The 19249-nt window shown below is 44.6% G+C and overlaps 4 protein-coding genes across 24 annotated transcripts in view; 2 read left to right on the top strand and 2 right to left on the bottom strand.

Annotated features, from left to right (window-relative positions):
• brp (ELKS/RAB6-interacting/CAST family member bruchpilot) overlaps positions 1-12875 on the bottom strand; it is a 33956-nt gene extending 21081 nt beyond the window's left edge. For 11 of the 20 annotated variants that reach the window (XM_033377427.1, XM_033377424.1, XM_033377426.1 and 8 more), the window contains exons 1-7: positions 12730-12839; positions 10776-11275; positions 7869-8286; positions 5886-6002; positions 5336-5769; positions 5021-5267; positions 4897-4952 (exon numbers count right to left, since the gene is read on the bottom strand). In XM_033377427.1, coding sequence (XP_033233318.1) covers positions 4897-4952; positions 5021-5267; positions 5336-5769; positions 5886-6002; positions 7869-8004 — 990 coding nt within the window. In that variant the 5' untranslated portion in view covers positions 8005-8286; positions 10776-11275; positions 12730-12839. Of the gene's footprint in view, positions 1-1790; positions 1845-4896; positions 4953-5020; positions 5268-5335; positions 5770-5885; positions 6003-6895; positions 7123-7868; positions 8287-10775; positions 11276-12729 lie in introns of those variants that run through there. The other 9 variants (XM_033377431.1, XM_033377425.1, XM_033377432.1 and 6 more) reach the window with 8 other exon arrangements.
• A 1703-nt stretch (positions 12876-14578) lies between these two features.
• Positions 14579-15801, top strand: LOC6898766 (uncharacterized). The gene has a single exon (XM_002138708.3). The coding sequence runs from the start codon at positions 14863-14865 to the stop codon at positions 15748-15750; it is 888 nt and encodes a 295-aa protein (XP_002138744.2). The 5' UTR covers positions 14579-14862; the 3' UTR covers positions 15751-15801.
• Positions 15802-16047: 246 nt separating this feature from the next.
• On the bottom strand, positions 16048-16931 carry MrgBP (MRG/MORF4L binding protein). Its single transcript, XM_001361476.4, has 2 exons — positions 16422-16931; positions 16048-16364 (listed from the first exon to the last, which is right to left on the bottom strand). Exons 1-2 carry the CDS (start codon positions 16834-16836, stop codon positions 16177-16179), a joined length of 603 nt encoding a protein of 200 aa, XP_001361513.1. The 5' UTR covers positions 16837-16931; the 3' UTR covers positions 16048-16176.
• A 245-nt stretch (positions 16932-17176) lies between these two features.
• On the top strand, positions 17177-18951 carry Ggamma1 (guanine nucleotide-binding protein subunit gamma-1). Of its 2 annotated transcripts, none has more exons than XM_015184901.2 (2): positions 17177-17334; positions 17966-18951. In XM_015184901.2, exon 2 carries the CDS (start codon positions 18166-18168, stop codon positions 18376-18378), a length of 213 nt encoding a protein of 70 aa, XP_015040387.1. In that variant the 5' UTR covers positions 17177-17334; positions 17966-18165; the 3' UTR covers positions 18379-18951. The 2 variants fall into 2 exon arrangements, with proteins under 2 accessions (XP_015040387.1, XP_001361512.1); XM_001361475.4 differs by having other exon boundaries at positions 17180-17334; positions 18146-18951.
• Positions 18952-19249: the final 298 nt, after the last annotated feature.

Here is a 19249-nt window from a genome sequence, read left to right as displayed (position 1 = left end):
AGTCAGCCGAAAGCTTTTACGCTCATTTACGAGCACGCTGAAAAGCTCGGCGTCTCCTTTCTGATGTTATTGATTACTGCGGCGGCAGGGATGGGGGTTGGGGGGGAGAACTCGTTTTGTTCTCGCAGCCACCTACTCGTTGGCTCTCTCTCTCCTGTCCCTACAGCTTCGGTTGCAGCTTTCTGCTTAGTGCTTCTGCTTCTGCTTCCGCTTCTGCTGCAGTTGGCATGGCCATCCTTGCGTTTGACGAACGCAGCGGGGTTGCGCATGGCAGGGGTGCATTTCTCGAGCAGCTGACTCGGCCAGCGGAGGTGGGTGGCGTGGCCATTTTCTCCTTCTGGATTAGCTGGCAGAATTCCATTCCCGTCCGGTAGAGCAAGGAGCGGCGGACGGCGGGCGGCGTACGGTCCGGAAAAGTAGGCAACGCTCTGCATATTTAATCAGCCTCCATTCCATTATTATGCTAAGTGGAGTCCGCATTCTATGGCTGAGAGCAGGACCAGCTCATTAGATAGTCATTTTCTTGGATGCCATTTCAAATTGAATTCCATTCGGAAAGGAAATCGATAATCCGAAATTGAAAACTCGATTTGCAACGGATCCGGCACCACTTTTTCCTGGGGGCCACGGATAGAAGTGCACTTTAGTAGTCATTTACACTTGCAGCTGTCTCTTTAATTGTTTTCATTTAATTTTCTGCAATCTGACACCCGCCCCTCAGCCAACCCTTTGGGTTTGTTTGTCTCTTGTTCTGGAAAAATGAATTTTGCGGTAGGCCGTGTAATTATTTTATATGCCCCCACCCTCACAACAAAGAGCACCACCAACGCCCACAACGAGCCTTCCAGCCAGCTAACAGCATAATATATCAGGAGTTGAGGCTGGCTCGGAACGGGAACGAGAACGAGAGCCGCCATTCCCATTATTATTTATGCGTATGCATGGGGCACAGGGCATAGGGCACAGGGCACAGGGCACAGGGCTGGCTGGGAGTTCGACCCTCTGTGGAGGTGTCACGGAGGCCTCGTAGTCCCCTGTCAGAGGAGTGTTTGTCACCATTGCAGGGAGACGAATGGCAAATTTAATGCGATGTCAGTGCTGAGGTTTGCAATCTCTTCATGCTGTTTCGGTCACATTTCTTTGAATGGATGGTGTCATGTCATGTTCTCGGAAATGTCAGGTTTTCCGTCTCATAAATATGTGATGTCGCTAAATAAATTACAATTATCTAATTTCTTATCTAATCCCCATTGAAAGTTTGCAATATTTGTATGGAAACTATAGTGTTGAAAAGAATATAAGAGACTAGATCTACAACTGAATAAAAACTGAGAAAGTCTGGCAAATTTGTTTATTATTAACGTATAAACCCCAACACATTGTAGTCCGCTCCTGTCTGGAGCGTGCCAATCCTCGTAAAACCTTCCCCCAGCATTATCCTTTGGCTTAGACTGCTAATTAAAATTCTGCCATTGGCATCGTTTTGCATAGTTTCTAATTTGCCTGAGAGGGAACAAAGAAGGAGGAGAGGGCGAGCCAAACAACATGAATATTTGAATATGGATTTGTGTGGTCTGGCATACTGAGTGGCTGCCTAAGCTTCGGTCATCAGCAGGCGGCTGAAGCGAAAGGCATGGAAAGGATTGGGCTAGGGCCAGGGGTAATAGTAGGGTACGGTTGGTTGATTCCTAGCAGGTCTTCGACTTTGGGGTCGACTGAGTGTTTTTCATTTTTTTGCACAGGGGTTTCGTTTTTCTCTAGCTCAACGTGGCTTAGGCTCACACACTCACCCTGACCCCCTGCTCCTCCTGAGCGTATTTCTTGATTTCACGCTCCAAATCAAGCTGTTTCGATGTTGGTTTCACCAGAAGTGAGAGAAGGTTGAGTATCGCATAAGTTTGTTAGATTTTGTATACATTATACATACGAGTATATGCACGTGTATGTGTGTGTTGTGTGAGTGTGAGTACGAGTGTATGGGTATGGGCTATGTTCAAGATAGAGGGCAAATGTAAGCCGAAAGTTGAGAGCATCGGGCAGACAAAGTGGCGTCAGTTAAATGGCCATAAGAAGCGGACAATAAAGCCAAGAAAAGGCTCGTAAAAAAGTATCCTACAGTACATGTATATATAGTATACATATATAAGCGTGGAGATACATGATGATGCGTCTGCTGGGTTCTAGCTCTGGATTATATAAGACTGCCAAAAGTTGGGCCAAGCATGGGGGAACGAGGAGCAAAGGAGCCAAGCTCTTCAGATACTCGAGATTCAATGCGGCTCAAGATGAATTATGGAGAGTTTGTGCTATTTTCTAACAAGATCATTGAAGAGAGGAGGAGACACATATGCAAAGATGGAGGGCATGTAAGTCAGTATCTGAGAGAAGGCAGAGTTAGAGGAGATCGGAGGATGGTACGGAAGGCTGGCAACTGCAGCAGCAATAAATAGGAAATGTAAAACGCACTGACCTCGAAAGAACCCTCGAACACTGCTACACACACACACATACTGGTGGAAGTGCAGCGATTGCTCGCTTTTTCGTGACTGCCAACGCGGCGTATACGCAACAACTCTTAATTGCTCAGGCCCGGCCAAAAGCGAGGCTTTTTCTTTTTTTTGTGTTTTTTTTTTTTGCTATTCGGTTTGGTTTTGTGGAATGGGTTTTAATTACTGCTGTGACTACCACACACTCTTCACAGCTACTGTCTTCTCCTGCCCCTCCTCCTCCTCCCATTTCCATTTCCCTTTCCATCGCTCGATTTGTTTGCTTTAAAAGTGACAAATGAATTTCGAGCCTCACCAATCGCCGGTCCAAACAGTTGTTGCTGGGGCTCGTCCTTTCAATTGCTCTGTGCTTTAATATAATAATTCCCCCTTCATGAATCCCACTCCCGCGGACTGCTATTGTGGGGAGAGGGTGGAAAATAAACAAGGCTTTACGCAGAAATAAAATGCGAGTCCCGGAATTGCCAAATTGGTACGCTGCCAAAAAATACGGCATCTGAATACTTATTGTGCAGAGCCTTCCAATGGAATAATGCTCCTAAGGGGAGAGATGAACCCATCGAGATGGCTGACAGTCTTTTGGATTCTGACATAGACGTCGGTACTTTGCGCTACATTGACATTTGCATACCTTTCCTTTTTCAATCCCAAAAAAATCATTTTAAATAAACCACTCCAAGCGATTTTTTTTAAACTGATTCTCGGAATATTTCCCGGCATCCTACCAATCCCATTTCAATCGGTTGGGGAACAAAAACTTTGGCAGTGCCATAACACTGCTATTCAGTGTGCCCCACAGGGTATGCCCAGTGGCCGGGCACCCTAGTTTCGCTCGCCCTTTTCTGGAGGGACGAGTCCGTTGTCCTTAAATAGATTTTGCTGCTGAATCAAGGTTATTTATGCTGTCCGATGGGAATATTCCCATGTGGCTGACCACCAGCATCAGCTGAACATGGTTTCTGTTTGCTTTTGTTTTCTGTGCTTGCTTCGCTGCCTTTTGTTCGGTTTCAACTCGATATTACGTATACGCAGCGAGCTCTCCCTACGAATAGTATGTGTGGGATAAGCTTAGGGCAAACATGTAATTACAGACGGGGGAATGTGGAATGGCGATTGGGGGGTAGGGTTCTTTTCTGTTTTGTTCTGTTCTGTTCGGTAATAAGCAGTTGGTTGTTCGTTTCGTCCTTGGGGAAGACAGCTGGCTAAAAGTTAAGGGCCAAATGCAGTTGCTGCAACTCCAGACATAATGTGGCAGGCCATTTTAGATTGATTTCCCTTGTGGCGGCACGTTGTCCCCGCCATTCACACCCTTCCCTTACTCCCTTCTCACACAACTCCTTACTTGAGGGCAGTCCCCTACAGTGAGAGCAATAAATAACGACTGGCAATGGCAACAATGAAGAGGGATATGTATTTCGGTGTGCAGCGAAGATGCATCCCCATTATGGACGCCGAAAAGTGTGCAACAAAATGGAAATTTTATTGCTTGCCCCATATATCGAGGGTGCGAACAATGAAATGACTAAGCCGTCTGTCTGTCATGAGTATCTGTGAGTGAGTGAGTAAGTGAGTGTGTATGAGTGTACTGCACTTAATGGTAATTTGAATGACGTTCATTGATGTTGACTGCCTTCAGTGTCCTCATTCTTGTTGTCGGCACAAAGTTGCAAATTAATTAAGCGACAACAGCAGCGGCAAGAACAAAAAGATACGGAAAATGCAACAGAAAATATGCAAAACTGAATGAAACATGTCAAGCTGTATGTGTGTGTGTGTGTGGGGGTGTCTACTTTGAGTGTGTTGGAATGGGAAATTAAAAATCAACAGTGAGTGTGGAGAGACTACGAAAAACTCAAGCTTCAGTGAACAGCTCTAGGGTCTACATTTTGGTCTATCTTTTGTATCAGTTATACGAGTATATTATATAGGTATGTACCAATATGTTATGTATGTTTGAGTAGCATATGTGTATAGCAATATGTGTATGTGTGTGTCTGTATGACGAGGGGATCATGAGTGTATTTGAGACGGGGGGTTCAAATAAATATTGTTACGGATCTGATGTGTGGCATCAAATGTTTCAAACTTAAGATGTTGAAAGATGTGTTCTCTTGTTTTTTACGTGTTCAGAGAGAAAGAGCAGTCGGAGAGAGAGAAAGACCAGAGAAAGTTCTACGTGATCACTGTCCTCGTTCTCTCTCCCACTGTCCGTGTACGAAATCATTCTCTAGAGCATTGTTTGCCGAACGAAAGAAAATTAGACATATAGATTGAGATTGAGAGATATATATATATAGGTATATGTAGATATATAAAAAGAGAGCGACAGAGAGAGTCCCATGATGAAGAGGTGGGGAAAAGATCTCAGTAGTAGCAGTGGGAGTCTTACCTGCTTCTGGGCCATGGCCTGCATCTGCTGGAACATCTGGCGCTCCTCCTCTTTGCCTAGGGAATGGACACAAGGGAGAACATTACGGAGGGATTCCAGGCTTCCAGGTTCCTTGGGGACTCACCCATTCCCTTGGCCTGCAGCATTTCCAGCAGCTTCTTGATGCTCTCGTCGCGGGCAATCAGAGTCTGCTTCTGGGTCTCGACCCGGCACTCCAGATCCTTGATCGTCTCCCGCAAGATGCTGATCTCTCGCTGCAGATGATCGTTCTCCGCATAGATGGCCTCCATTTGCTGCTGCATCTCCAGGTTGGGCTGTCGCATCCTTAGACGAAGCTCCTCCTCCAGCTGGCGCACCAACATAGCTTGTTTCTGTGATAGAGATCGGATATGAGGTAGTCACTCTCTGGTGGAGGGGGTGTGGAGGGTTTGATTCCCACCTGATTCTCTGTGCTGAGCAGCTTCAACTGATCGTTGATCAGACTGTACTTGGCGCTCTCCTCCTTGCGCAGGGCCCGCTCCTTCTTAAGCTCCGGCGACCAGAACGTCTTGATGCTGTGCATCGAGCTGCCCAGCTTCTGGTTGGTCAGCTCCAGCTCCCGCTTGAGGTTGCCCAGCTCCCGCTGCAGATCGGTGTTCTGGTGCTGCAGATCCCCCAGATAGGCGCGGTCCGAGGTGGGCCCCATGCCCGTATTGTAGCCGCCCATGGCACTGGGACTCTGGCGTGCCGACCGCCCATAGAGCTCGTCCTCTAGGTAGAGGCCGCGCTCCAGCGATCTGTCCCGCGAACGATCGCGGGGCTCGCGTATAGGTATGAACTCCCGATCGTGCGGATCGACGAGGCCCCCGCGATCCAGCGACTGATAGCGGGTTCCTGCAAGTCCGCAAGCGGACAGAGATGGGAGAGGCAGAGAGAGAGAGAAAGACAGAGATAGAGAGAGAGAGGTTAATATGTGGACGGGGAGAGTGAACGAGCAGTGGGAGGATTACTTGGATAGTCCATGGCATGGGCCATCGGTGGTCTGCTGGCGCTCCGGCTGCGATGGTGGCCCGCTCCGGCGGGACTGGTTGGCTCATCCATGTCGCGGTAGTATGGACTGCCCATTGCTGAAATTCACACACACACAGAATTCATGACGATGATCAAATGAGTGAATGAGGGGTCTCTGGTACGGTTTCGTGTTCGTATTTCTCGCCGGCATCCGGCACTCCACCTGAACAAAGGACTCTCGCAACTCAAAAGTGTTGTCTACTGTGGCAACTAGTGCAGTGGAGTCTCTGCCTCATATTCGGTGTTTCTCTTCTTTTTTTTTGGTTTAGTTTTGTTTTTTTTTTTTTTGGTTTCTGGTTGGGTTAGTGGCGGGGAACGCAGGTAACTCAAAGGAACGAATTGAAACGAAAATAAAGGAAAAGTCAACGAAACGAAAGCAGGGAAATTGTTTGTCGTGTCCTGGCTTTGGTTTTGCCCCCTTCCCATCCCCCTCCCCATCCTCCTATCCCCTTACAAGCACCTACAACCCTGTGCAAACAAAGTAGCTGTTGGCTTTGTGTGTCCTGAATCCTGGCTGGCTCATATTTCAGGCATCCTGTGGCTCTTCAGCCCCTGCCCGACCCAACACCCAACCCCAACAAGCCCCATCGGACGGCATAAACTAAGTTTTCCCGGCACGAAATCATTTTGCACGTGAAGAGCACGAAGCCAAATTTGCGGTTCCTCCAACGTCCTTGTTCGTCAGCGTATACGTAATATTCCACTCATAAATACTTTAGTACAACCCTTATACCGCCCCACCCACCTCAACCTATATTCCTCCACTTCCACTTCCCATTCCCCATTTTCCATACATCTACAGCCGTGTGGAGGAAAGCCTGCATTCTAATTAGCTGGTAGTGCAAACGCAGCCTGGCCTCTAATTGACTTGAGTGGTGACCCCACTACGTACTGGAGACCCGTACAGGAGACCCGTTCAGGAGTACAAAACAGTTTAGCCATAACCAACCATAATTGTAATCCAGTTTGAGGCTTTGATATGAGGCGCGCCCGCCAGCCAGTTATACAGATATGCAGATTGTTAGGCTTTTCTTTAGTGGCTTCCTGCAACTTTAACTTTCCGCTCAGCTGTGAGCCATACTGCTGCTGCTGCTGCTGCTGCTGTGCTCCAGGTCCAGGTCCGGGTCCAGGTCCGGGTCCGGGCGCTAATGTGATTTACTAGCTACTGCAGAGAAGCTGCTTGTTGCACGGTTTGAGTGGATTCCAATCCAATTCCCCGGAATGCAATTCAATTGAATTTCCCCATTTCCCAAGTGGTCGTTTGTGTGCGTTTGTGTCCGTGTCCGTGTGCGTGTTAATTGAAATGAAAATTGTTAGAGTTTTTGCAAGATGAGTGAAGCGAAACGAAGTACAAAATGAAATCGAATTCAAAAAAAAATTAAATCAAGTATTATGTACCATGCGCATGCGTGTGATGTAAGACAGAAATTATAGACTTTAGTTAGAATTGCATTAGTTGAGTTCAGACTACGAATAGTACGAAATGAAAACAGATATACCATATACCCTACCATATAATATATATGGGTATTATGGCAGTTACAAAATACAGAAATAGAGCTATCGGGCGATATACAAAACGGAAATTGACACAAAATTTTGATAATGAATTTCGATAAATGTTCAAGCCATGTTGCATCTCAAGTGCATGCAACATGTGAAATATTGTATGTTAGTAGAGCAATCATAAACGAATCAAAGAGGTATGCCAATCGACCAATTGAAACAATAAACTAAAACTCGGTTCGCCAAACTCTCGCACAAACGTTGGGTGCATTTTTTTCGGAAATTTGTTTTGTTTTTTGCTTTGGGGGACATTTGCTTGTTCGATTCCGTGCTGGACTACATTTGTGCTAGGATTTGGATTGCTTGGGCCTTGGTCTAGTAGGGGGTTTATTCTCTAGAGTGGAAGCATCATTCACCTAGAGGACTTCCGCGTGGGGCGCCGTAATCCCGTGATGGTGACCGATCGACAGTTGGCAATTCCTGGAGCCGCCGCACGCGACCCGGACTGCGCACACCAGAGCTATTCACTGGATTATATTCGTCACGTGACATAATCCGCGGCTCATCCGCGGCATGCAATGACCCGTAGCACGCACACACTCACACTCACAGGCGATTCGGTAGTCGGCGAGAGAGAGTGCCAGAGAGTGCCGTGCCAGAGAGTGCTAGGGGCTGAGGCAGAGACACAAGTATCTATATCCTTGGTGTCCGTTAAATGCAACGAAGAACTTTGATTATGGTTCTCTGGTTTCTGTTTTCTCTCGGTTGATATGCACGGTTTTGATTGATTGATTCTATTTGCGATTTAAATTCTTTCTCTTGTGCGCGCTGCATCTGCAAGTGGAAGAAGTGAAAGAGAACGGAAAAACAAACACAATTGTACAGTCATGATACATATGTATGTACTTTCTCTATACATAATACACATTATATTACATTACGCATACGCCCCGCTGCACAGCGAAAGCCAAGGCCCCTTCTTGAACACTCTACTGTTCTGTTTTCTCCTGCTTCCTTTTTAGCATTTAAATTGGCTCTCGCACAACTTGCATATCCTTAACCTTTTTACCTAAATCTCAGCCAGAAATCCACTGTCCCACTACCGGGCCATAAGCGCATAAACAAATACCATAAACACACAGAGGGAAATGGATAGAGGGGGGCCGGGGGGTGATGCGAGTGAGGGTGAAAAGCACACATCTCGTCGAGCAGTGAGTGCATTATGGCAGGTCTATGCAAATTCTCTCTCTCCATAGAGACGGCAACAAATCGCATGCAAATTGCCCCTTGAGAAGTCGCTTCTTGGCTTAGAAAGAAACAGAATCCACAGGCAAGAAAGAGCCCCGCAGTAAGCTCAGTTCATGCGGGGGGAAGACTTTGATCAAGTTTATCTTAATAAATGGAGATGGACTCTGAAGTAGATTTTATTTGACCGATACCGAAACAGATCATCTCTCAAATAAGATGGCAGATAATCATTCTCCATGAAAGCAGCATCATTTAAAGTCTCTATCTTTGAGTTTGCATGTACTGAAAGTCTCCATTAATTCCCCCGCATAAACAATTCCCACTGCGGTACAAGTACGAGTACTATACGCAGATGGCGAGAATGATGTGCTCGAAGTTGATGCCCCAGGAATGGGCCAAGCAAGAGCACACGTATCGGCAGGCACAGCAACGACCAGAATAGGAGCGCCTGAAATGAATGCTAAACGAATCAGCAAACCGGAAGACCGTTCAAGTCTGTGAGAAGGAAGTCTTTGCGCTGCCTTTCCACTCGGTGCGAGTGTGCCAGTGTTTCCTAGTGTGCGTGTGCGTGTGCGAGTGGCGACAAAGTGTGAAGGAAGCGCTGCAGATGAGGTCAGGATATGGCAGACAGGCCATAAAATATTGGGCCCAGATTCGATTACATCGGCATGCCATTAGGGAACAGCAAGCACTGCACTTTGCTAAGCAAACAGCTCGGGGAGGCACAGAGAGGGAGATGGGAGATGGATTGCACTCGTCGCTGCATATTTGGCAGGGACAGGAACAGAAACAGAAGCAAGAACAGGAGTTGTATTGGGATGGGATGGATAGATGGATGGATGACGAAATCGTGTAGAATTGTTGTCCATGCTTGGGGCATGGCCAGAGGAGGTTCGCTTATCATTCTACTCGCACTACACAAGTTATCTGCTTTGGGGCGAGCGACGACCCTCCGGGCAGATAGGCATGGGCCCACCCCAAAACAAACATGTTGAATTTCCACCCACCAATAGTCTTTTTCTTTCTCTCTCTCTGGTTCTCTGGTGAGAGAGAGTGCTGGAGGGCAATCCACCACAGTGAGCTGTGCGCAAGAGCGATGCTCCCCACCAGGCGGCACTCTCTCACAACAATAGCGTCATCGTAAAATATTTGCCGTATATTGTTGTTACCACTGCCCCAATGTATGGATTGGCGGCGTTTTCTTTTGCTTGTCCTATGCTGCAACACCCACACCTACACAGGCAAACAAATAAGGTTAAAATTTGAAATCAATAAAAATTATTCCACCGATCTAAAATTAGAGCAGGCAACTGATACTCGCACAACAAATAGTACGGGAAATACAATGCACGAGTACACTATATTATAGTAAGAATACATTGACACGCAAACGGAGTTGGAGTTGGATTTAGGGGCAAGACCCTGACTGAGACTGACAAATCATGCGAGCAATCCAAATCGAAACGACCTCCCCCGGTGCGTTATTCATTGAGCCTGCCATCCATACATCCATTCCATACATCCACACATCCCATTATAAGTTTTCAAATTGCTTGCCAAACTGATTGACACAGCCTCGACTGGCGGCAGGGCAGGCGACTGTCGGCTGGCGGAGCGTATGATGGAAACTTACAAACAATACTATGCAAAATCGAACTACAACTAGACTATAGATCTAACTAGGGCTAAGAGTTTCAGGACTGGCAAGAAAATTAAATGAGGAGTATCGGAATGTTGGTCACTGGACTCGTATAACAATTACATAGATAGGAAATTGGAAAAGACACGAGTAGGAAGTTGAATGAAAAGAGAAGGATAATGTTAATGTTAATGTTAATGCATACAACACACACAAAACAGAGAACTGTTTACCGGCTAGTCACAGTACAGTACTCACTGGCTACACAAGGCATACACTGGCTAAACAAATCAGAAATCAATATACATATATCAATATCGCTTACAGCTCTCCCATCTTCTGGAGTGTGTGTCTTTGTGTGGGGGTGATTATGGATAGATGGGCCAGTGGCCCAGTGTCCGTGTCGTAGTGTGGTTGAGTGGTTGAGAGTGCTCACCCGTTTTGTTTAGACGATGAATTTTGAATGATTTTCGCTGACGAACTGGGGGCGTATGAAAATTGCTTATCCTCCTGCTGCTGCTGCTGCTGCTGCTCCTCCTCCTTCGCTTCCTGTTCTATTAGCCGCAACAATTTGTTGGCTCACTCACACGCGCGCACGCACACACACACACACACACACCGAATGCACTGACTCACAGAGAAGCTACATGTGTGAGTGTGGGGGGCAGTGTTGTATCGTTACTTATATTGCTGTTGTTGCAGTCGTCAGGCGGTGGCGTTGTCGGCTCAATGGGCATTTCCGTTTCCGTCTGGCCCTCTCCTACCTGTCTCCTTCGGCTGCCTGCTGCCTGCTGTTGGCTGCTTGCACTAATTTAGTTGATGGCACTTTTTAGTTAGTTTGTTGACTTCTGCGGTGCTTGTTAGTGGCCCTCTGTAGTTGGCTAATTGCATTTTGTGTTTGATTTTAACCGGTTTGGTTTTGTTTTATGTACATGGCTGCGTGCGCGTGGAGGGAGATAATTAAATCGAGACCGTGCCGCATCAGTTAAGAACTCTCTTCTCTCAAACTTAATAAACTAATTAAAATATGCCCGCTTTTTTTGTACTTGTTCTTGTTGTTTCATTGTTGTGCGCTTTGAGTGCTTTTAGTGGCTCGTGCCCAACGACGATTTTATAACGATGGGAGTTTGGGGCATGCTCCACGCTCCACTCTCCACACTCCATACTCCATACTCCACACTCGACACTTCACACTCACTCCACTGACCCCCGACAAAGCCACTGACACACATTCAACGCACGAAGCAGACACACACAGACAGACAGACACCGCAGAAAGACATAGAGAGACCAGTGAGGGAGTTGAAGAGTTCTCCGCCGCAGATTGGAGTGGTAAAGAGAGTGAAGAGAGAGACAGAGAGAGAGAAAGAGAAAGAGCCAGGCCAGTGGGAAAGCTACGCACGAGATACGTTCCCGAACAGCGTAACGTTCGACGTAACGATGAACGAATTACGAGGGAAGTCTGTGGCGCAGGGCACAGCGCGGTAGGGGTCTACAACATTATGCTGGCACCACCTTCTGCTTTACCATCCTATCCTGCTTTACCGTACAGCTTATAGCTTTCCAACTTAATGTCTCCCTGTAAGCGTATGCGTATTTGTATGTGTATGTGTATGTGTATTCGTGTGTGGGAGCTCTCGTTCGTGTATCGGTGGGTGGCTGGGGCAGCGTTCCGTTGTGGGGTATATCTCGCATGGCTTATACATATGTAGGTTGAAGCAATTTATAATAATTTTCCTTTTCCCTCAATCGATACACCGTTTAGTGGGGCAACAACAGCAATAACCGCACTTCACTTGTCCGCTCTTTGATTGATGAATAGTACATACATACTAGCACATATATGTGCATATGTATGTGTATCGGGTGAGTATTCGGGGAGTGAATCCCTCAACTAGCGGTATTTATTGGATTTCTTTCGGATATCGTTGAGTTTTTCTCATGTGCGGCACTTGGTTTTCTCTCCCGTTTTAGTCGCGTTTCTTTTTCCACATTTTACAGGAAATCACTTTTCTGTATCCAGGGAGCAGCCTCTAGCGCAATTGCTGCTACACACGCATACAAAAACACACTCACGTTTACGTTCACATTCACATTCACATTAACATTAAGATGTATATATACGAGTGCACACACACATACACCATACACACACACACACACATACACAGAGAGAGACTAATTTGGATTTGATCTATTTCAAAGACAATCGTAAGTGTTGATGGCACTTTTTCTGCCTTCTATTTCACTTTTCTCGTTTCGAATGCAATTAAGCTGAATTTTTCTTGGCCTTATACATTTCTCAGTCAGATACATATACATATACTGCTTGTGTGTGTATGTGTACGTGTGAGGGAATTCGAATATGTGCTGGTGTGTATATTCCTAACCCAAAAATTGGTTGTGCGGCAACTGAGGTGGCCCGTTTTCGGCAACGCCGTTGTCCAACTAACTACCCTCAAAGAACTGAGCGCCGCTCGTCCGTGCTAGTCGCTGTTATAGTCGCTACTAGTGGTGAGTTTTCCGACCTCTCCCCAGCCCAGCCTCTAGCCTAGGCATAGTAAGCGACCAAACGACAGCCGGAGAGAGCGGCCGATTACAATCAATGAATTTTCCTGTCGGCGCTCGCGCACTTTTCCGAGTGCTGGCATTTCTCTGTACGACAGATAAATTCCGCCATTCCAAAATCAAACCACATCCACATTGTGTTATGCTCAAAGCAAATTCTGTTACGTTCTCACTTACGTGCACTATTCAATGTTGGCAATGCTGCGCGCCAAAGATTTAAACTGTTTCCTGCACTCAAAAGTATGCTACAATTTCGTATTCTTCTGAACAACAAGCAAAACGCAAAAACCATAAAACCATAAACCTCTTTGCAAGAATATATGTCCAAAAGAGGAAACCCCTATTTTGGAACGTTCCGTGGAAATATCTTTAACAACAAACAAGTTATTCTTACAACTACTCGTCTTAGTCCAAGTTCTTCTTTACCCAGTAAGGAAATATACCATACAAATTAGACGAAAATAAAATATATTTACTACAATATCTCGAACTTGACCGTCAAACACATTTGAAGTGTAACATTTGGACTTTTGGAACTCCTAATTAGCCAAAAAATCGACTTTTCTGATAAACTTGGCTCTCCAAAAATTGATGAATGCATTTTTTTTTTGGTTTACTTTTTTATTTTAATTGATAAATTTAATGCAATTTTGTATATTATTTTGAGGTAAAAGAGGTAAGAGATTTTGTCCTTCTCCTTCTTAAAGAGGTCTGAATGAAGCTCCGATGAAGCTGTGATTGAACTCTATCAATCTTTCGTTTTTGGGGATTGTCCGTTTGCCAATGTGGACATTAAAGTACATTAAAGCAAATTGAGCGGGGCAATAAAGCTGTGGAGCAACATAATCTTTTAAGAGCCCCGAACGTCCTTTTGGCCAGCAGACAGATTTTTTAGTTGAATGGGAAAAAGACGACCGCTAAAGAGTATTCAAATTTGGGGACTATAATTTACTGTTTTCAAACCTACTCGTCCTGCATATTTTGTCACCGTTGAAACACATTTTTTTCCCCATAGAGGTGTCGATGTGTCCCCTCTAGGATGTCCAGCTATTTAATGTGAGTTCAACGGCTCCCTGCTTCCCTTCCCTAATAAGAATTCATTGGTTTTTATGTATCTTTTTCGGGAGAAAACTCATCACGGTACACACACCGATCCTTAATCCCCGCTGCAGCGGGTGGTGAAATACAAAAGCATCAAATTAGTTTCCCTGAACAACGGTTCTCGGCGGGTGGGATAGCCCACAAATGGGCTATCATTTTCGGTGGTAAGCTGTGGAAGATTTCAAAGAATACGTAAGATGTGATGTAAATAAATGTTCTCCTGCAGGTTCAGAGATCTCAGACAGATCGTGAATCACAAGCTAAAGGACGATCCCCGCACATTGCTGAAGAATACCATGTTATTGGATGCCGATATGACTCATCCTTCGCCATGCCAGGGGGAGATTCCCAGTTTTTTAGTCCGCCTCCCATGAGACTCTCGAGCACTTTGGGGTTGATACCTTGATACCTACACTACACTACGTTATACGAAACCACAACAATACATACATACTCTCATATTATTGGAAACATTCAGTCCTGACTTCGTCTTTGTCTTCACCTTCCCGTTGGAAGACGATGTATCAGACCCACTACAAACATCCTGTTTTAGTCGGTTGCCTTTCCCGTATTAATCGGCTCTTATTTTGTTATATTTTTTTATGGGTGCAAAAAACCTACAAGCATTTTTATTCACTTATTCCATACGAACATCATCTCTGGTTACGTCATCGAAAAACTTGACTGATCTGATCTGAGTACTAGTCTTAAAACCAGAATCTACAAAATGGACGCCTGCATATTTTTTCGGTTTTACAGCACTAATTTTGTGGCAAAGTTTGTCAGCACTGTTAAATGCCGCTTAGCTTGATGGCTTTATTTTGATCATTGACCATTTATATTTTTAAACAAGCATGGGCTCAATGGATACCAAGAAATACAGTGAGAAATGCTCGATTCCAGATCTCGACGACTTGCTGCCCAACCGCAAGTACCACTGCAAGATGTGCCCTCGACAACAAGTATTTAAGGGGCTGCCCCTGTACAATCGGCATATGAAGAAAATTCACAAAATAGAATTTGAAGAAAAGGATTGTTTTCACTGCCCGGTCAAGCACTGTCGGCGCCATGAACATATGCCCAATAACGTCATCATGACAAAGTTCCACATGGTGCGTCGCCACTACCAGGATAGTCACTTGGTGAAGAAATACAAATGCCAACAATGCAAACGAAGGTTCCTTTTGAAGGAGCAGTATTTGAAACACAAATGTCGGCTTGGTCTGAAGGAAGAAACCGACTCGGAAACCGAAAACGATGAGAACGAATTTGTGGATGTGGAGAATATAGATGATACGAACAGTTATGTGAGTAGAGCCGTGAAAACGCCGCTGAAGGAAAGCATGGATAGCAAAAACGTTGGAGGTAATAATGTGGAGATTAAAGATGCCATGGATAACTATTTGTTGTGCTGGTCCGGCGAAAAACACTGTACAAAATGCCGTAGGAAGTACAAGCGCAGACATAGCTGCCAGGAGCATATCTGTAATCTGTGCAGCCGTATATTCTATCGCAAGTCAGACCTGGCCGCGCATGAGTTTACCTTGGCCCATATTTCAAAACAGAAGGATAAGGTTCTTATGGAAGATATGGTGCTTATTGAAGATATGCAGAATTTGATTCGCAGAATAGAATCCAAAGATTTCCAGGACGAATCATTGATAAATACGCTGGGTGCCCTTGTCCCGACGTTCCAGAAAATACAGGATTCTATTCCAAAGACATCAGCGCGAACGACTTAAATATTTTTTTTCTACACATGTGTTACGATCTTTAAATAAATTTGTTTTTCATTTTCAATCACTGGCCCCCGGGTTTCTTTGGGATTATTGGTTATTGGTGTCGGCGTCTGCTGTGCTGAGGATAAGATCCGCCTGAGCCTGAATACTTCAAAGTGAGGACAACTTCGCTGCTGCTGCATGACGGAATGGAAATTTGAGTCTTTTGCCAATCTTTTGACGCGCCGTCCATGTGGGGGTCCGCGTCTCTTGGTAATGACCAGTTCCCTGCACTTTTCATGAGACGCGATGCAGATGCAATCTACTTAAGATGTAGTACAGTACGTGTAGTATTATACATACTTTATAAGAACATTATTTTGTAACTTAAGCTACACATGAACTATAGGTATTTATTGTATTTTTATTTTCGAGTCCACGCAATGCAGTTTAAATGCGACGACGCTTGTTGCTCTGCACTGGCGGTGGTGTTGTTGAGGGGCTAATAGATTCATTTGACATCGATCCGCGGGTACGCTTGGCTGGACGTTTGGGTAGATCAATCGGCTTGGCCGATGACTTCTTCTCGGCGTCTTTAGAAGTGCTGTGCACCTGTGCTTTGGTTGTAGCTGGCGGAGCTGTAATCCAATTATATTACATCAGTAATTTATTGCGCATGCAAGTTAATACTTTACCTTTGCCGTTGCTGTCTGGAGCTGGAGCAACAACAGAAGCTGGACCGTCTGTGGTTTCTTCGCTGGAGTTAACCTCCACTTTTTTTTTGGTTAGTAGCGTTCCGTACTCTTGTTCTGGCAGGCAAAACTCCCGCTCCTCGTTTGGAAAAGGAAGTGTCTCAAGATCATCCAGCTCTTTCAGCTTATACATGGTACCCAAGTGCTTCCAAATCAGTTCACTCGGCATCTCGCGATTTAGAGATTTTGAGAGCCGCTGGGCAATGCACGACATATAGAAATGTTTATTAATGCCAACCGGACGTAGTCCTTCCATGGCGTGGAAAAGCTGCAACTCCTCTTCCGCAGACCACTCGCGGTCGCCTGTTGCCGGTATAGCCGTCCCAGTTCCAGCCATCCCCTTATCCTTGGCCATCATTTCTTTTTTGTGATATTTATGATAAATATTTCTCTGTTGTTTCGATGTCCGCGGCCGAGAAAATAAATAAGCAACGCCGTTCGGCAGACAGCATATAAACAAAACACCGACGGCTAGGGATGGGAGTATCGATGTATATATTTTTTTGTTGCCAAATCAGCTCTTTTATAGCTAGGCCCTGACTTGGTAAAGTGTTATCGTGTTAACAAAGTATCAAGTTTTAATATCTTACTTACTTACTTATTTTCTGAAAATTCAGCGCATTTTCATTTAATTTCTTCTACTTTCATATCGATACACGCTATCGATGGTCTATCGCCACGGACAAGTCCCTAGTTTAGTGGTTGTTTTTTTTGCGCGACGCATTGTAGCGACAAGTATATACAAAGATATATATATATCGATGTATTGATTACATCCCTAGTTTTGGGTGTGTATCTGTTCATCAAAATTTGCTGCTGTCGTTCGGAAATAAAAATATATTTAACAACAAAGCTGGTAAATAAAAAGTTACGATTATAGTTGTGTGTTGTGTGTGCATTTACCTAAATTCTTTACTACTTCTAACGCTGTCACCGTGTTCGGCAAAATCCAGCAATCATGTGGCATACATTTGAATGTGTGCATATGAATGTTCCTTTATAGCTGCAAAAAAAATGTATATACTATATGTATGCGAAATCTTTTCTGTGATTTATATGTTATCCCGTAAATAGTGCCCGCCTACCGCCTCTTCCTACCGCCTTCCTATAATTTTAACAAAACCTTGCTCTTGTTCTGTGCATAAGTCAAGGTTTTGGTTGCTTGCGCTGAAAAGTTAATCATCGATCGATTAACTATGCCATGCCTACTCACGTTTTCGTATGTCGCGCTGTGTCAACCCCCTAATGAAATTTCCTAATTGTGACTCACAAATCTATCTCTTTGGAATGTCTGAACCGAACCTCTACCTCTACCTACTCCTACTTAACTTTCTTTCAAGCTGTGTCCACCTGCGAACAGAATATTGTGTGTCTAGCTTTGTGTCGCTGTCGCTTGTTTAATGTTGTACTGGTGTGGAAAACGCAATTGAAACAAATGCTTAAACGATTACCATGCTGCAATGCACTTCTTTTATTATTATTTCCAGCGAACAATTAAGAATCATCCAAAACACCAAACCAAACCGACATCCCTACAGAAATAATCAGATCAGAGCTTTTGAGCTCGCTAACTTTGTCCAGACCACACAACCACAACCAACCCAACCATCCCCACCCACCCCTGTAATTGCATATCACAGTATCACTGAGAAACTTTTCAACCATAGGCCTATCCGAGACAGCCATCATGGACGTAATGTCATCATCTCTACAACAACAGCGCATTGTCGTTGACCAGCTGCGTCGCGAGGCGTCGATGGAACGGCAGACCATTTCGGAGTCGTGCGCCAAAATGATGAAGTATATCACGGAGCACGAGCAGGAGGATTACCTTTTGACTGGATTCACCAGCCAGAAGGTAAATCCATTCCGTGAAAAGTCTTCATGCACCGTTCTTTAAGGAGGAGTTTGGAGTTGGCGATAGAAGGCGGACTGCGGACGGAGCAGTTGACTTCTGCATCAATGCGCAGATCGTATAGTTTATTTTTAGTTTAGCAAGATGGATTCTAAATATGTATATGTCTAATAATGACACCAGTACCAGTCAACGCCACCTGGATCAATATATCTCAATATAACTCTTTGTGCAAAAGCTATAATAACAACAAACAAATTGTCTCAAGCAATATATGCTAGAATATATAAAGATATATCAATATGTAACACTCACGTTAACAGTTGTATTAGGTTATACAAAGCCCACAGAAAGATTCAAAATTCATAATCGAAGCATTTGTCCCAAAGATATATCAGAGTTGTCTCTATCCGAATAGTAAAGCTGTTCAGGTACGCGAGTATCCCAACTAACACGAAAATCAATGCGCTGACTATAGCATCTACAACAACTACTACTACAACTACCTAAACTACAAGTATAAACCGAAACTCACACATATACTATATACCCTATTATCAACTATTATCGATCCGACATACAAATTTATCAATAAACGTAAACCCAACAGAAGATACATATATTTTGGCTTCTTATTTCGAGAAACATCTGTTATATTTATTGAATATTGATAAAAGAGAAGACAACCTAAACAATAATGTGAAGAAAATCGGATTGAGAAACGGAGAATATCCTTCTATTTTGAAGCAGAGCCACGAAGCTCGTTAACCACCAATTGCAATGGGTGGGTAATGGAAACTACCAACAGAAACCAAATACATATACGCAAATATATTATCGAATTACTTTAAAAGCTTTAAAATGAGCAGAAATGCAACAACCCACAAGCTAGTTGAACTTATCGCAAACTTTAGTG

This window comes from Drosophila pseudoobscura, chromosome 3, assembly GCF_009870125.1.
Source record: "Drosophila pseudoobscura strain MV-25-SWS-2005 chromosome 3, UCI_Dpse_MV25, whole genome shotgun sequence".
Classification (NCBI taxonomy): Eukaryota; Metazoa; Arthropoda; class Insecta; order Diptera; family Drosophilidae; genus Drosophila; species Drosophila pseudoobscura.
Note: the sequence above shows the minus strand (reverse complement) of the source record. Positions and strands in the feature narration are given on the sequence as shown.

What these genes read in the sequence shown, in the direction of transcription:
- MrgBP (XM_001361476.4), bottom strand. Translation starts at nt 16,836, where the DNA reads ATGATGGCCAAGGATAAGGGGATGGCTGGAACTGGGACGGCTATACCG. An exon ending in TCCAGACAGCAACGGCAAAG is followed by an intron (nt 16,365 to 16,421) that starts GTAAAGTATTAA and finishes ATTGGATTACAG; the next exon opens with CTCCGCCAGCTACAACCAAA.
- LOC6898766 (XM_002138708.3), top strand. Translation starts at nt 14,863, where the DNA reads ATGGGCTCAATGGATACCAAGAAATACAGTGAGAAATGCTCGATTCCA.
- Ggamma1 (XM_015184901.2), top strand. Translation starts at nt 18,166, where the DNA reads ATGGACGTAATGTCATCATCTCTACAACAACAGCGCATTGTCGTTGAC.